At 54.2% G+C, this 15,163-nt stretch overlaps 1 protein-coding gene across 3 annotated transcripts in view; it reads right to left on the reverse strand.

Annotated features, from left to right (window-relative positions):
• SDK2 (sidekick cell adhesion molecule 2) overlaps positions 1–15,163 on the reverse strand; it is a 266,484-nt gene that overhangs the window by 130,623 nt on the left and 120,698 nt on the right. For all 3 annotated transcript variants that reach the window (XM_047833518.1, XM_047833516.1, XM_047833519.1), the window contains exon 2: positions 7,941–8,100. In XM_047833518.1, the coding sequence (XP_047689474.1) occupies positions 7,941–8,100 (160 nt within the window). The remainder of the gene's footprint in view (positions 1–7,940; positions 8,101–15,163) is intronic.

Consider the following 15,163-nt stretch of genomic DNA (forward strand, 5'->3'; position numbering starts at 1 on the left):
GCCCGGCATTACGTGAAGAGTTACTGAGTGCTGTTTCCATCCCACGCTGCACCCTCTATGGGGGTGAGGGCTCCCCTGTCTTGTTTAGCACCCAATGTCTACACTCCAGGGGAGCTCCACCCGTTCACTTCCCGTCCCCGCCAATGCCTCTTCCCCTCTGGGTGCAAGTTCGACATCGTCCACAAGTTGCCCCCAACTTCTCCAGGCCTTTACACCTGCTGTCCCTCCTCAGTCTGGGCGCACACGAGCCACGAGTCCTGCTCCTCGGCTAGAACAAACCTTTCCCAAGGGCGGTGGGAAGGGCGGGGCTGGCACTGCCTTCCCTGACTGTCCTCCTTGACCAGCTGTGTGCCAGGTGGGCAGAGAGTCCTAGATCCGTGCCTTGCGACTGAGCAAAGTAGCGTCCCCCGATGTTCCTCCATCAAACCTGGAGGGAGAGGATCTGGCTCTCATCTTGGTTCAGAGACTTCAGTCTTGAAGCCCCACGTCCCTCCCTACCAAGACGACTCTCCTGTAGGAGCTGCTGATGCACGGGGATTGAGAACAGGTGCCTACAGGAAAGGGGCTGGCACATGGCCTGGCATGGGGTAGATGATCACTTGAAGCGTTCGTCATCAAGAGTTAACATACGTGAAGTCCTTGAGACGGGGCTGGGCCCACGTAAGCTCCTTGTGTTAGCTGTGACTAGTTCCCCTGTGCTGGTTTAGGAGGCTGGCGGGGGCCATCCCCGGAAAGTTGGGCCCCGCAGTGCCGCCACTGTTGTGGGGGGGACAAACATGGCAAGACAGCTCAGAGCAGGGGGAGGGATGCAGGCTCGGGGTCCAAAAGACCCTGGGTAAAACCTGACTTCCCAGGTCTGGCTGTGTGACCTCGGGTAAGTTGCTGAATCTTTCTGAGCTGGGACTCCCAGCTAGGAGGTGGAGATAATAATAGCGTTAATCTCTCAGAACCGCTGTTAGTTAGAGGTTGGCTCAGTTCTGGGCACCCACGTGGTATATGCTCCAGCACCCGCCAGGAGCCCGCTGGCCTCTGCATCCTTGGCCTCGGCCGCCTGCTCTCACTTCTAAGGGGAGGCCAGAGGACAAGCCAGAGACAAAGCAGCTGGCCCGGAGAGTTTCTCTTCATCCTCTCCTCTGAAGAATTTCAAAGGCTGCGGCTGCCCCGCATGTGTCCCCTGCTTTGTGCCCGTAGCGAGGGCTGCAGCATGCGTGGGTCTCTGCCTCAGCCACGGGGCTTTCTGCTCTCTGCCGCGGAGCCCGCGGGCAGTGCCCTGACACCACAGCTCCCCCACAAGGGACATCAGCCTGGCCGTGGGGCTGGAGACGCAGCCTGGGGCTGGCCAGTGTCCTGCCTGGCTCTTCCGAGCTTCCCCTCCACACACCTGCTCTTCTCCACGCCAGCCAGGAGCCAGCCGGGGCCTCGGAGTCCGGACTCGGCCTCCACTTGTCTTACCTCCTCACGCCTGCCCATCGCAGGGTCTGCGGGGCCCCTGGCTTCTTGCCCTCTCAGGGCAGAGGAATGGGGTACGGTGACAGGACCGTGGCAGAAGGAGCCCCATCAGGACCCCGTGTGCGTCTACACAGGTGGGACAAGAACCCACACGGGTCACACAGCCTTCCTGGATCTGCCACTTGCTCTCTTCATGACCCCAGGCAAGTTCCAGAACTTCTCCGAGCTCCAGTCTCGTCATTTTGCAAAATGACGGTACTAACACTCACCTTGTGCTGCTGTGAGATGATGTATGTTCAGTTAACCATGCGTGGGAATCTGTGTGTGTGTGTGCGTGCGTGTGTGTGTGTGTGTGTGTGTGTGTGTGTGTGTGGGTTGTCCCCAGCCACACAGTTCTGGCTGGTTCAGTGGATGATGCAAAGTGAAGCAGAATTGATTCGACTTGGGGAGAGGGCCCTGGAGGGTGGAAGGCGGGGAAGGGAGGGCAGAGGAGGGGTGCCGAGGGGAGGGAATGGGGGAGAGTGATCTGATGGAAGAGACTCCAGGGGCAGCACAAGAGGGCCTGACCTTTCATGAGCTACCATCCCACCCAGTCAGGAAGTTAGGCTAACAGGCCAATGTGCTTCACCCAGACATAGACTCACGATGGTTAAACATGATACAAGAGCCTGAAGGAGTCACACCCACCCACCCAACTACCTACCCACCCCCCCACACGTGTGCGCATGTACAGAGGCTAACAAACACACTAGAGCGTATACTTCCAAGTAAGTATTGTGTTCAACCTCCTCCCACCCACCCCCAACACACACCAAGAGCCACGGTGAGAGGCCGTGCACCTGTCCCACTGGTGGAGGGGTGGCAGTGGGGACAGTGCCCAACCCTTTGGGACGGTCTTCCCAGGCAGTATCCCACCCACATGGGACAAGAGATCTCATTTCCTTCGAGTCTGATAATGCTTTATACCCACAGTGGTACCCCGAACTCTCAAACTGGGAATTCAAGGCTGGTTTCAAAACCGGTAACATATGTCACCAACAACGGGCTCTCACAGCACTGGACCACAAGAAGAGCTCTAAAGAGGGTCCTGGACCATAACGGTGTCATCGGACAGGTGCACAGAGCCCCCGTGACCACCTAGGAGGAGGTGTGCTCGCTTGCACACGAGGTCCCGAGGTCCGGCTGGTCTGTCCTGCTATTCTACCGAGACAAACACTTTGTATAATCCTAGCAGGTGCTGTTTATTTCATGCCTGTTGCAGCAGGGACTGGGCTTGTCCCGTAGAATCCCACTGAATTCTTACTGGAACTTTCTAGAGTGGGCATTACTGCTCCCGATTCCGAGAGGCCGCGTGGCTAATTGCGCCCAAGGCCCAGAGCCAGGAAGTGGTAGGAAGGTGACTGTATTCAGGGGGGCCCAACTCTGAGGTCCATGCTATTTCCATTCTGTCCCCCACAGTCATTCGTCCTCAGAAGGATGCGGCAGGCTTTCCTTCGTGTGGGTGTCACACGCGTGCACACACGCCACGGCCATTCTGTTTCAGATCCCACTGAGAATGAAGGCCGGTGGAGAGTGGATGTGAATGCAACGTTGTTCCTTTGGAGACGGAGTAGGAAACATAGCGGAATTTATGGCGGCACTTCCAATCTTATTTTCTCTCAACTTGCTGAGTAAATTCAGCCATCTTTCTGCCTGAAAATTGGATATTATCACCCAACTCAAGCCCTGGGGTTCGCAAGAGACTAGGAAGTTCTCAGCGGCAAGCGGTGATCGGAGAAGCAGGGGATAAGCCGGCCAAACTCCTCTGGGTTGCAATTTTCAGTATGCATTTATTTCAAAGGTGAATCCGGTACATTTTATTGAGCCAAAAAGCAAGAAAGTGCTAGAAATCCAATAGCGACATGTCAAAAAGACCCAGGATCCAGCTTGAGGAAGCTCCACGGGCCGATTATGGGTTACTATGGAGCATCAAAGTGAAGAATGACAGGGATAGATTGAAACACACTGAATAAGAAAAATAATCCATCAGTTCATACTGATGCTAAATTATTTTAAAGGAAGGTGAGAAAGGGAAGATCCTTTTTATAAAAGAATGACAAATTGGGCACGCAAGCTGGTGCAGCCACTCTGGAAAACAGTATGGAGGTTCCTCAAAAAACTAAAAATAGAACTACCCTACGACCCAGCAATTGCACTACTAGGCATTTATCCAAGGGATACAGGTATGCTGTTTCGAACGGACACATGCACCCCAATGTTTATAGCAGCACCATCAACAATAGCCAAAGTATGGAAAGAGCCCAAATGTCCATCGAGGGATGAATGGATAAAGATGTGGTATACACACACACACACACACACACACACACACACACACACACACAATGGAGTATTACTCGGCGATCAAAAAGAATGAAATCTTGCCATCTGTAACTATGCGGATGGAACTGGGGGGTATTACGCTAAGTGAAATTAGTCAGAGAAAGGCAAAAATCGTATGACTTCATTCATATGAGGACTTTAAGAGACAAAACAAATGAACATAAGGGAAGGGAAACAAAAATAATATAAAAACAGGGAGGGGGACAAAACAGAAGACACTCATAAATATGGAGAACAAACTGAGGGTTACGGGAGGGGTTGTGGGAGGGGGAGGGGCTACATGGGTAAGGGGCACTGAGGAGTCTACTCCTGAAATCATTGTTGCACTATATGCCAGCTAATTTGGATGTAAATTTAAAAAAAATGATTACTCCCCCCACCAAAATGACAAATAAAAGTAAAAGGAAAGATAGAAGTAGAAAATCTGCTTATCACAACCACAAAGGTAATAACTGATTCAGGTTAGACTCCTCAGTGGATACTCAACCACCGAGCGAGAGATTTCTGGGGAAGAGAAGAGTCACAGTTTCGAGTTATCCCTCAAAGGGAAGGGGCGCCTGGGTGGCTCAGTCGGTTGAGCGTCCGACTTCGGCTTGGGTCTTGATCTTGCAGTTGGCGAGTTCGAGCCCCGCGTCAGGCTCTGTGCTGACAGCTCAGAGCCTGGAGCCCGCTTCTGATTCTGTGTCTCCCTCTCTCTCTGCCTCTCCCCTGCTCATGCTGTCTCTCTCTGTCTCAAAAATAAAGATAAACATTAACACACACACACACACACACACACACACACACACACACACAAAACAAACAAAAAAAAAAACAAAGGGAAAACAATACCTCCAGACCTTGACAGTGGAGAAATCTGGTGCACATCACCTTGACCAGCTGATCAAACGTAACCTCACCAATAATGGGGCAAAGTGACAGGAAGTGTCTTCAGGTATGAAGCATGAAGGACTCACATCTGGGTAATTTTCTTGCCAAGAAGGTTTAACCTGAATCTAATCAGGAGGATGTAACTGGACAGATCTACCCTAGGGGACATTCTGCAAAACTGGCTGAGCTCTTAGAAATGTCAATGCCGTGAAAGGTAGCAAGAAACAATGAGGGATAGTTCTAGATTTCAGGAGTCTAAAGAGTCATGACAACCACATTTCATGTGTGGTCCTTGATGAGATCTTGTATCAAACAATAATAAAAACGGCCACAAAGGACATAATTGGGACAGACGTATCAATGTGAAATTTTCCATTCTTTTTTTTTTTTTATTTAAAAATTTTCTTGTGAGGCGGGGGGTAGAGGGGTAGAGGGAGAGAGAAAGAGAATCTCAACCATGCTCAGCACAGAGCCTGATGTGGGGCTCGATCCCTTGACCCTGGGATCATGACCTGAGCCCAAATCAAGAGTCGGACGCTCAACTGACCAAGCCACCCAGGCGTCCCTCGCTGTGAAATTTTCTGAGTGTGAAAATTGCACTGTGGTTCTATAGGGCAATGCCTTATTCTCGGGAAATTCTACTTAGGGGTGAAGTGACATGATGTCTACAACTAATTCTTCCGCTTTCCTTTTTTTTTTTAAGTTTATTTATTTATTTTGAGAGGGGAGGGAGGGGCAGAGAGAGAGGGAGACAGAATCCCAAGCAGGCTCCATGCTGTCAGCGCAGAGTCTGAGGCAGGGCTCGCTCGAACTCACAAACCGTGAGCCCAAATCAAGAGTCGGACGCTCAACCGACTGAGCCACCCCGGCGCCCGGAGAAGAGACCTTTCTTATGGGCACAGCAACATATTTGATTAGAACAAAATCCCGACCGACTTGTACTTGGGCACCCGGTGGCTGCCGTGCCGTCACGGCCAGCCTTCCTGGGTGAGGAGGCAAGCGGATGAGTTCCCCCCCCGGACGCGTGTTTGCGTCCCCCTGAAATTTCCACCCAACGAAACTCTGTAACAGAACACAGCTCACCCACAGACAACGTAAGAGCCGGAGCCGACCCCCGTGCAGTCAAAAATCCACACGTGACTTCTGACTCCCCACGCCCCTCCAACTGAACTACTAAGACCTACGTTGACCGGAAGCCTTCCCGATAGCATTAACCGTCAATTCTCACGTTATTTTGTACACTATATGTATCACATACTGTAGTCTTCCAGGAAAGTAAGCCAGAGAAAAGAAAATGTTATTACGAACACGGTACGAAAGAGAAAATACATTTACAGTGCTGCGTGCGCTGTATTTATCAAAAACACCCGCATGTTAGTGGACCCGTGTGGCTCAGCCCATGCTGTTCGAGGCTCAACGGTATTTGCATTCCCCTCTCTGCTTTGTTTTCTAGAACCTGCAAAGCACACTTAGTAGAGGCTGCTTGGGATGCATATTAAGGAAGCCACGGTCACAGTCCTTCCTCAGCGAGAGGCTGGACGTAAAGAATTTCCAGCCCTGGAGCCGGACGACTTCTATTTGAAGCCCAGCTCAACCATCTGACCTTGGGGGAAGTGTTTAATGTCTCTGAGCCCCAGTCTGCCCATCTGTCGAATGGGAAAAATAACTGAACGTTCTCAAAGGATGGCTGGCAGGATTGAATGAGATAATCACACAGGGCGCACATAACGCCTGCCAGGTAGTTAATTCCTTTTCATTGCCAGTGATTCCGATGATCGTTACCATCATCAATAGCTGGGGCCCCGACCACTACCTGGACGCCTCCAAGACAAAGAGCTGTTTTCAGAGGAAGCCCGTTGCATCCATGGGCAAGTCTGATCCTTAAGCTGATCCTTAGCAGCTGTCCCTGTGTACCGTCCACACTGGCAGCCTAGCAGTCCCAACCCTCCTCCTCCTTCCAGAAGAAGTCAGGGGCAGGCTGGGAGGCCACTTACACCTGTGGTGTCAAAACTGCCCCAGGGATGCCAGGTAGCAGCCAGGAGCGCTCTGGGTCCCCGGGTGCAAACCGCCACAGAGGCTGCTCGGGGGGACACCCCTGGTCTCCCTTGTGGGCTCCCTGGAGACCCAACGCCCAGAGCGGCCAGCACTGGAAGGCCCCCTGCTTCCTTGGCCTCTCACCATCCGGAGGGGAATGTGGTCCTCCTGTCCTGGACCCTCCAGCTCCCTCCTCTGACAAAGTGGCCACGTCCACCAGCCGATCCAGTCCAGGGTTGGGGCAGAAGGGATGCGGAGGGGGCAGGGTGGGGGGTTGTCGCCCTGAACTCTGGCCTCCCTGCTCAGCAAAGAAAAGGCCGGTTCTCTGGAAAGGACAGATCCGCCAGTAATTAAGTACCGTCCTGTTATTTGCATTCTGGTCCCTGGCGGCAGATCTGTATCAACATCCCCAGGGCAAGACAATCTTGTTTCCCCAACAAAACCGATTATGCACATCAGGCCTGGGGATTAATCACCAGCCGCAGGGGTGGGGAGGCGGTGAAAGCAGGTGGAGATGCCGGAGGGAGGAGGGAGGGATTGCCAGGAGGAAAGACCGGAGGCCAGGCCGGGCTTGGGGGTCCCAGCCGCCCGTTGCTCATGCTTCTGGCAACAATCCCCCTTCACTAAGACCCTGTGCCCCTCCCTCCTCTCCGTTCTCCCCATTTGGCAGTGTCCTGGGGAGGGAAGGGCCAGTCCAGAGCTCAGGGCACGGGCACAAACATGGAGTAGGGATAAGCCCAAAAGCCTCGGGCAGGCCACTTCCGTGCCCCCAAATACAAGATGTCCTTCCCTTACTGATCCCGGGTTGCTACATGCCCCACCTGTGTGTCGGATCCAAGCCCCCCCAGTGCTCCCCGGAGATAGCAGAGTTCTCCTGGGGGCTGGGGAGCAGGGGCTGGTCACAGTCATGACCACAGCCCAGCTGCTGGGAGTAAGCTCCCCGACCTCAATCCTTGTTGCATGAGCCACTCCGTCTGGCCCCCTACCTAGACATCCTCCATTGGGCTCAGCAAGGCAGGGTCCTCATACTCCCGGGGCAGGGCTGTCTTCCCCCCTCCACCCTGACTTCCGCCACCCCAGCCTCCCAGTAGCACTGGTGTGGGAACCCCTGTCCCCCAAATGGCCACGCGGGCCCCCCACCCTAGTTCCCCTTCAGGGCACAGCAGGGGCTCTGGCAGCCAGGAGGGAGGGGAGGGGAGGCTTGCCTGTACTCCAGCGAGAACTTGGTCAGCTCCCTGCTGTTGTGGAGCCACTTAAATTCCAGCGGCCAGCTGCCCTCGGCCATGCACGTGAGCACCAGGCGGTTCCCCTCCAAGTGCACCTGCGTTCGCACGGGCTCCGTCTTGAAATAGGGGGCCACATCATCTGTGGTAAACAGAGACACAAAGCCACAAGTTAGCAGTGCTCACCTTCAGGTGGTTGCTCACGTGGTGCCTTAACGCCCTGGGCAGACAGAGCAGGTGCAGCCAGCTAACTTGCTCAAGGTCACGTGGCCGGGAAGGACTTGAACTTGGGTCGGTCTGACTTCGGAGCTTGATCTTCAGAGGGAGTCCTCCACCCCTACCAACCAGTTCTCGGCCTCCCTCCTCCCAGACCGCGCCAGGCTCACGGCCTCTGCTGCCACCGCCCTGTTCTGGTGCTTTCTGTCGCTCTCCCCTCGAGATCCCCATCCACTGGACACCCTGTGATTCTGGGGGCACTTACTGCCCTTTGGTCAAAGGGAATATAAATGTCACAAGGAAACCGGGGGAGGGGTGGGTTGATACGAGTGGCAGGTGGCAGGGACGTCCCGAGTCCTGCCCCTAAGGCTGGGAGAGCCCGTCAAAAGCATCATGGGCAGAGTCCATCCGGCGGGCCCTCTCCACCGCCAGGTTGTTTGACCCTTCTGTCCTCTTACCCTCAGATTTGGCCAGAATTAGGTGTCTGTGGTCTGCAGGCGGGTTCACATTCACGTCAAGGCCTCACCCTGGGTTCAAGTGCAGACCGACCACTCAGAGCACCAGCGATATACGTCTGGGGCCGGGTCAACTGGCATCATGCCCCCACCCCACACCCCAGGTCTGAATCTCATGAGTGCATAGCTTGTGATTACTGGGGGGGGGGGGACTTCCTTGAACCTCATTCCTGCTACCAGCTCTCTTTGTGGGGGCCGCTGGAGGGCAAGCCTGGATGTGTGTGGAGGGAGAGCCAGGGCAGGCAGGTGCTGAGCCCCTCCCCCCCATCTCTGCATCACTCCCGACAACCATCCTGCAGCTTACCGCCTTCCAAAGCCCTTCAGGAGGTCCTCTTTTGGGGGAGTGTGCTGGGGGAGTGGCACCCACCCCTGGTCCCCTGGTCCCCTGCCCACCGCTGGTGGCAGCAGAGGGGAGAGAGGCGAGCAGGCACCCATTTGCCCGCAGCCCACTCTGCTGAGGCAGCGGCTCTGCCTCTGTTTGACAAATGGGCACATTCGCACTTCAAAGGCACATTCCTATTCCCCAGCAGCGTTTGAGAGCCCTTTGAATTGCGTTTTTAAAAACCCTCTGTTAGTTCCTGTCATCACTCGTTTGTTTTAAAACAATAACACTCCTAGTGATTCAATCCCTCCGATGGGGGCTGATTCAGAGCCAGAACATCAGAGGGGGCGGGCGGGGCGGGCGCTTGCACACTCGCTCGTGCACACGTGTGCACACGCGCTCTGCACTCAGACCCCCTCACCTCCGTAACCCAGTTCACTGGGCAACCTGTTATCACGTCCGCCTGTTCCAGTTCAGTGCTCGGGCTCTCCGGGGCGCCTGCCTGGAGCCCAGCAACAGGAGCTGGGATGGGCTGATTCCAGCGGCTGCCCTGCCCGAGATAATGACTCTGGGAAGAGGAGGGCGGGGCTGCCCTTTCCTGAGAACCTGCTGGGTACCACCGAGCCCCGAGCATCCCTGCATCCCCCAGCCCTAGTTATCCTCCCCGGGAAGCTTGGAAGGAACTGAGGCTCCTCTCCCCCAGCCCCTGCGGTGTGGTCCGCCCTCCCTCTGCCATCCGATACAAGGATTTGGCAGGGGGGAGGCCCTACCCAGCACTGAGCAATGTCAGGAGTGCGGCCAGCTGGTTTCCCTTGATAGGCCTGCCGTCTTCCCAAAGCAGGGGATGGCGGGGCGACTGGCAGTGCGGCAGTAGGGGGGAGGCACCGACAGGGAAAGGATGCTGGGGTGGGGAGCGGGGGGGGGGGGGCCAGCCGGGTGTGCACGTGCACCCGTGTGCATTGTCTATGGGTCCTTGAGTCTCCGTGTGTATCTGTGTGTGTATGTAGGTGTGTGCTCTTACGTGTGTATCTACGTGTTTGTGTGTTCAAGTGTGTGTCTGGGCACATGTATACGTGCGTTTACGTGCAGAGAGAGATGTCTGTGCCGTGAATGCACCAGTCGTTGACCCTGGGGAGCTTACTTATAACCTTTTTGCATTTCAATCTCCTAGCTGTAAACTGGGGGATACGTTTGTTGTATCAAATGAATTAAAAAACATAAAGAGGTTAGAAACAGTGCCTGGCACACGCTTTAGGCACATGCTTTACTATTAAGCGTGTGGGCAGATGGGCAGACTACAGGAGGGAAGAGCTCATGCCCTGTTGGCAGGTACCGGCAGCACCTTTCACAGTCTAAGAGCTTGGATTGTGCAGTTTACTACTTGTGCAACTGTGCACAACAGCCCTGTTAGCCACCTTCTCAGTGGGAAGGAGCTGAGAAAGGAGGAGAAAGAAATTTGAATTCTTGAATACTGAAAGAATCAATATTATACGGGTGTCATTCCCTTAAACTTTTCCTCACTTGGAAAACACACGCGCACACACACACACACACATACACACTACAGTTTTTTTTAACTACACAAAGCGAATCTAAAGTTCACACTTAAAAAAATGACAAAAGAGGGGCGCCTGGGTGGCTCAGTCGGTTAAGTGGCCGGCCGACTTCGGCTCGGGTCATGATCTCGCGGTCCGTGAGTTCGAGCCCCGTGTCGGGCTCTGTGCTGACAGCTCAGAGCCTGGAGCCTGTTTCAGATTCTGTGTCTCCCTCTCTCTGACCCTCCCCCGTTCATGCTTTGTCTCTCTCTGTCTCAAAAATAAATTTAAAAAAAACGTTAAAAAAATTTTTTTTAAATGACAAAAGAATACCTAAGAAATTCTGTAAAAGTGTAATAGGTGAAAAAGACAAGCCCAGATACCGAACTGTATTATAAAGTTGCAATAATTAAAACAGTGTGTTCTTGCACCAATAATCTGATGAAATGACAGACTCGGAATCTAGAAATAGACCTCAGTACATATGGGATCATTTAATATATGATGAAAGTGGAATTTCAAGTCGGTGGGGAAAAGATCAATTATTCACCAAATGGCTTTGGAACAGCTAGGGAGACATTTGGGGCGGGGGGTGTAGGGGGGTGGGGAATAAAGTTGAATCTCTTCCTCACGTTTCCTCAAAATAAATGCTAGATGGATCCATCAGTGTTTTAAGCGAGAAAAATGAAATTCTAAAGGGAGTAGACGAAAGTCACAGAGGTTTAAAAATATATAATCTTCAGGAGGTGATGCAGTATTAGACAAAGTCCAGGAAGTCATAGAACAGATTGATAACTTCGGCTATATAAAAATTCTGCACGGAAAAAAAAATACCCATAAACAAAAAGGCAACAAATGACAAACTCGGGGAAAATATTTGCAACTTCTATCATGGACAAAGAGCTCATTTTCCCGGTATAAAAAATATTCCCATAAATCAGGGAGAAAAAGATGAACTAACCAACTGGACAAAGGATCTGAACAGTTCACAGAAAAGAATTACAAATAACTCTGAAACACAGACAAAGATGCTGAACCGCCTGATAAGAGAAAGGCAAATAAAACTCAGTAAGATACCGCTTTTTCCTATCCCTTGGGCCCCGATCCGAAAGCACGATAGGGCTCCGTGCTGGCCAGCCCGCAGGGACCCAGGCGAGCGCGCACACAGCTATGTGGGGTTGTAGCTCGGGACCATATCTACAGAGAGTAGTCTGGAGGTTCCATCGAAACTAAAACTGCATGCCTTCCCCCTCCCTGCCACCCCCCACCCCCCAATCCCCAGCTCTTCCCGGGACTGCTCCTTCACAGACACACCTGTGCATGGGTAAAGTGACAGCATTTCTTAGCAGCATTATGGTTTTTATTAAATGTTTATTTTTGAGGGGGGGGGGAGAGAGAGAGAGATAGTGAGCCAGGGAAGGGCAGAGAGAGAGGGAGACACAGAATCTGAAGCAGGCTCCAGGCTCTGAGCTGTCAGCCCAGAGCCTGACGCGGGGCTCGAACCCACAAACTGCGAGATCATGACCCGAGCCGACGTCCGGTGCTCAAACTGACTGAGCCACCCGGGCGCCCCCGGCAGCATTATGTTTCGTAACAGTGAAAGCTCCAAAATGACCTGCATGTCCGTCAAGAGGGCACTGGTTACAGGAAATGATTGCACTTCTATGCTAGAGAATTCTCCGCAGCATCAGGCTCTGGAACGATTTTGGGGAACTACCGGTAAGTGAAAACAAGCAAGGTGCAGAACGGACACGTAATCTGCTGCCATTTGGGCACGTTCTATTTCCTCGAAGCATAAAAATGTATTTGCTTGTCTAGCCACAGGCTTTTTGTCTAGGGGGTTACGGAAGAAACTGGCTCCCGTCAGGCTTTAGGAAGAAGAACGGGGTGGGACGGGACTCGTTCGTCACTCTGTAGCTTTTGGTAACTTGTGTTGTACTGCCCAAGAATGGATTACTTCCTTAGCCTCAGACACACGCTCGCATCTGCATGCACCTATGGGAGAGTGCCGGGTGAGCGGTCACGGGCCTGTCCTGCCGGGGACAGAGGAAAGGGAAGGCCCTTTATGTGCATGGGACACGGGGTGTGGCACGGCTGGGGGCCCCTGACCGCCGGAGTCTGAGACCCTTGAAGGAAGAGCCGCCTTCCGAGGCGGACAAGAGGCCTCAGTCTTGGGCTTCCGTCTCCTTTCCCGTAACGGTTCAGGGGTCCCCGACTGCCCTGCTAAATACCCGCATTGTCATCCTTCTGCGCCAGGCTCCAGGCTTCTAAGAAGCTTATCAACTCCAACCTCTCCCCTCCCTCCTGCCCCCAGCGAAATAACGTCCTCTTTCTCTGGAGTCCCTCCACGGCTCCAAGGATTTGACTTCCCAGCCAGCCCAGGCCTGGGAACCCCACTTTCCTGGAGCCAGAATCTTGCTAGCCGGGGTGAAGACCTCCACCCACCACCCGATTGGCCACAAGATGTCTATTGCCCTCCAGAGCCCGCTTCCAGGGGCAAATTCTAGCCCATCCCAGCTCTGAAACGTGCCAAAGCCTGTCCCTTGCAGCTTGTCCCTGGGCACACAGTAAGTACGGCTGCTCGGTCGTGGGGCATCTCTGGAATGCCTGGGAACAGGGAGGGGGTTGGGATTCTTACAAACTTCTCACCTCACCCTCCCCTGGTCTCTACACCTTTGTCCTGGGTTGAGCCCCGTGGCCTGCTAGCCTGTCCCGGCTGGAAAGCCCTGTGCTCCCTGGAGCTGGCCGGGCCCTGGGCCATGGGAAGCAGGGATTCAGGGAGCCCCCTGTCACCGAGCCTCACTTCTCCCCACACTTGTGTCTGCTGCCTTTCCTTCGTGCTTCTCATGGAACTTTCCATACGTGGAGCGCTTTAGGCCCAACATCTCAGTTAAGAGGCATGAGAACTTCCAAGGACGTTGGAAGCTGTCATCACCCCCTTTTACAGATGAGGAAACAGACGCTGGGGAAGGTTTGGTCATCTGACGCTTTCTCCCAGACGTGAAGTCAGGTCTGGCCGATTCCAGAGCTCTGGATCTTTCCATATCTGATGCTCAGCTGGCCTGCTCTTCATACTCTGACCTGTGGCCTCACGGTATAAGTGAGGGACGGTGCCTGGTTTGAAGCCACAAGCAGGGGTCATGCTGGTTGTATGGCAGGGACATTCCCAAATGTCACAGCCCCAGAGCGAGATCCAGGGATGAGAGGCGGGCTGGCTGGGAATGCGTCGGAGACTGGCCACCTCGGGGTGGAGGCTGCAGGGGGGTGGACTAGGGGGGTGCAGGGAGAGAAGCCCCCACCCACTCACCGCTCAAGGCTCCAGGTGCCCACCTTTTCCAGGGGTCTGGCTTGAAGGTCCCAGGGTGGGGAAGAGAATCCGGGTTTCCATCCCAATTCCTATGCTAACTGAAGTCTGACCTTGAGCAGAGTAACTTTGGAGCCTTCCTTGTCTTATCAGTGAAACAGCTTCTAACGCCTGCCCCAGAGGCTGCTGGGAAGGTCAAAGTGAGCTAACGCACGCCACATTTGGAGCACTGGTGCTTGGCACTCCCAGGCTGCTCGTTCTGCAGAACAGACCTTTGCAGGTGATCACACGGGGGCGGGGGGGGGGGGGGGGGGAGAGGATCACCCCACCCATTTCCTGCCTCTCGGAGATGTCCCACATCGGAGCCTTCCACATGCAGTTTCCTCACGGCCACTGCAAGCTGGCTCAAGAACTGAGCCTTGCCTCGGGATGCCTCGGAAACGCGGGGGCTGCGGGACACTCTGCACAATGTCAGGAACTCCTGCACGTCCCTCTCCCTCCCAAATCCAGGTGGGGAGGTGCTAAGCCTGGAGCTGCCTGGAAAGGGAAGGTTTGGGAATACCATGCCAAGGGCACAGGAAGAGGCTGCCATGCATGACCCTGGAGCCCCTGCCTTCCAGAAACGTCCGGGGAGCACATGCCGTGGCAGGTGTTTGCGGGCACTTTCTGAATAATGCCTGATAAAGACCAGGGGACCCAGGGATGCTCCCTTCTCTCCTCCCGCCCCCGGGGCCGAGCAGGGCATGCCTGCTCCCACCCCATCCAGCCAGGGCAGTAGTGGCCCAGCCCCGCAGGCCCTCCCTTCTGGCTTCCCTTCTGCCTCCCACAAATGAGATGCTAATTTATGCCCCTCCACTGTCTCCTGGCAGATGCCTGGCCCAGCTCAGCCCCAGAGCTGCCTGCATGCCAAGTGCTTCATTAGCCAGGAAAGAAGGCTCTCGCCCTCCTTAATCTAATCCTCGCCAGTGACCTTCAGGAGCCAGGCACCTTCTGATGCCGGGGCCTGGGAGGGTGGGACAATCAATTATGCCTCGGCCTCCACAGCTGCTGCCGAATGGATTTCTCGCTCAGAAAAGCATGTTCAAAAAGCATCTAATGGAACGGATCATCAATTTGTTTGAATACACATTTAATCTGATTAGGGGGGCCCAGCCACCGGGGCAGCCAGTGCAAGTGAGCCCCAGCACGGCCCTGGGGAACCGTGATTGGGGTGGAGGGGCCCCGCGTGGGGAAGCGGAAGGAAGGGCGTATGCCCCAAGCCCACCACCAACCAGCTTGAGCCGCTGTACCTTCATCCAGAAAGTCACACAGAA

The sequence above is a fragment of the Prionailurus viverrinus genome, chromosome E1, assembly GCF_022837055.1.
Source record: "Prionailurus viverrinus isolate Anna chromosome E1, UM_Priviv_1.0, whole genome shotgun sequence".
Taxonomy (NCBI): Eukaryota; Metazoa; Chordata; class Mammalia; order Carnivora; family Felidae; genus Prionailurus; species Prionailurus viverrinus.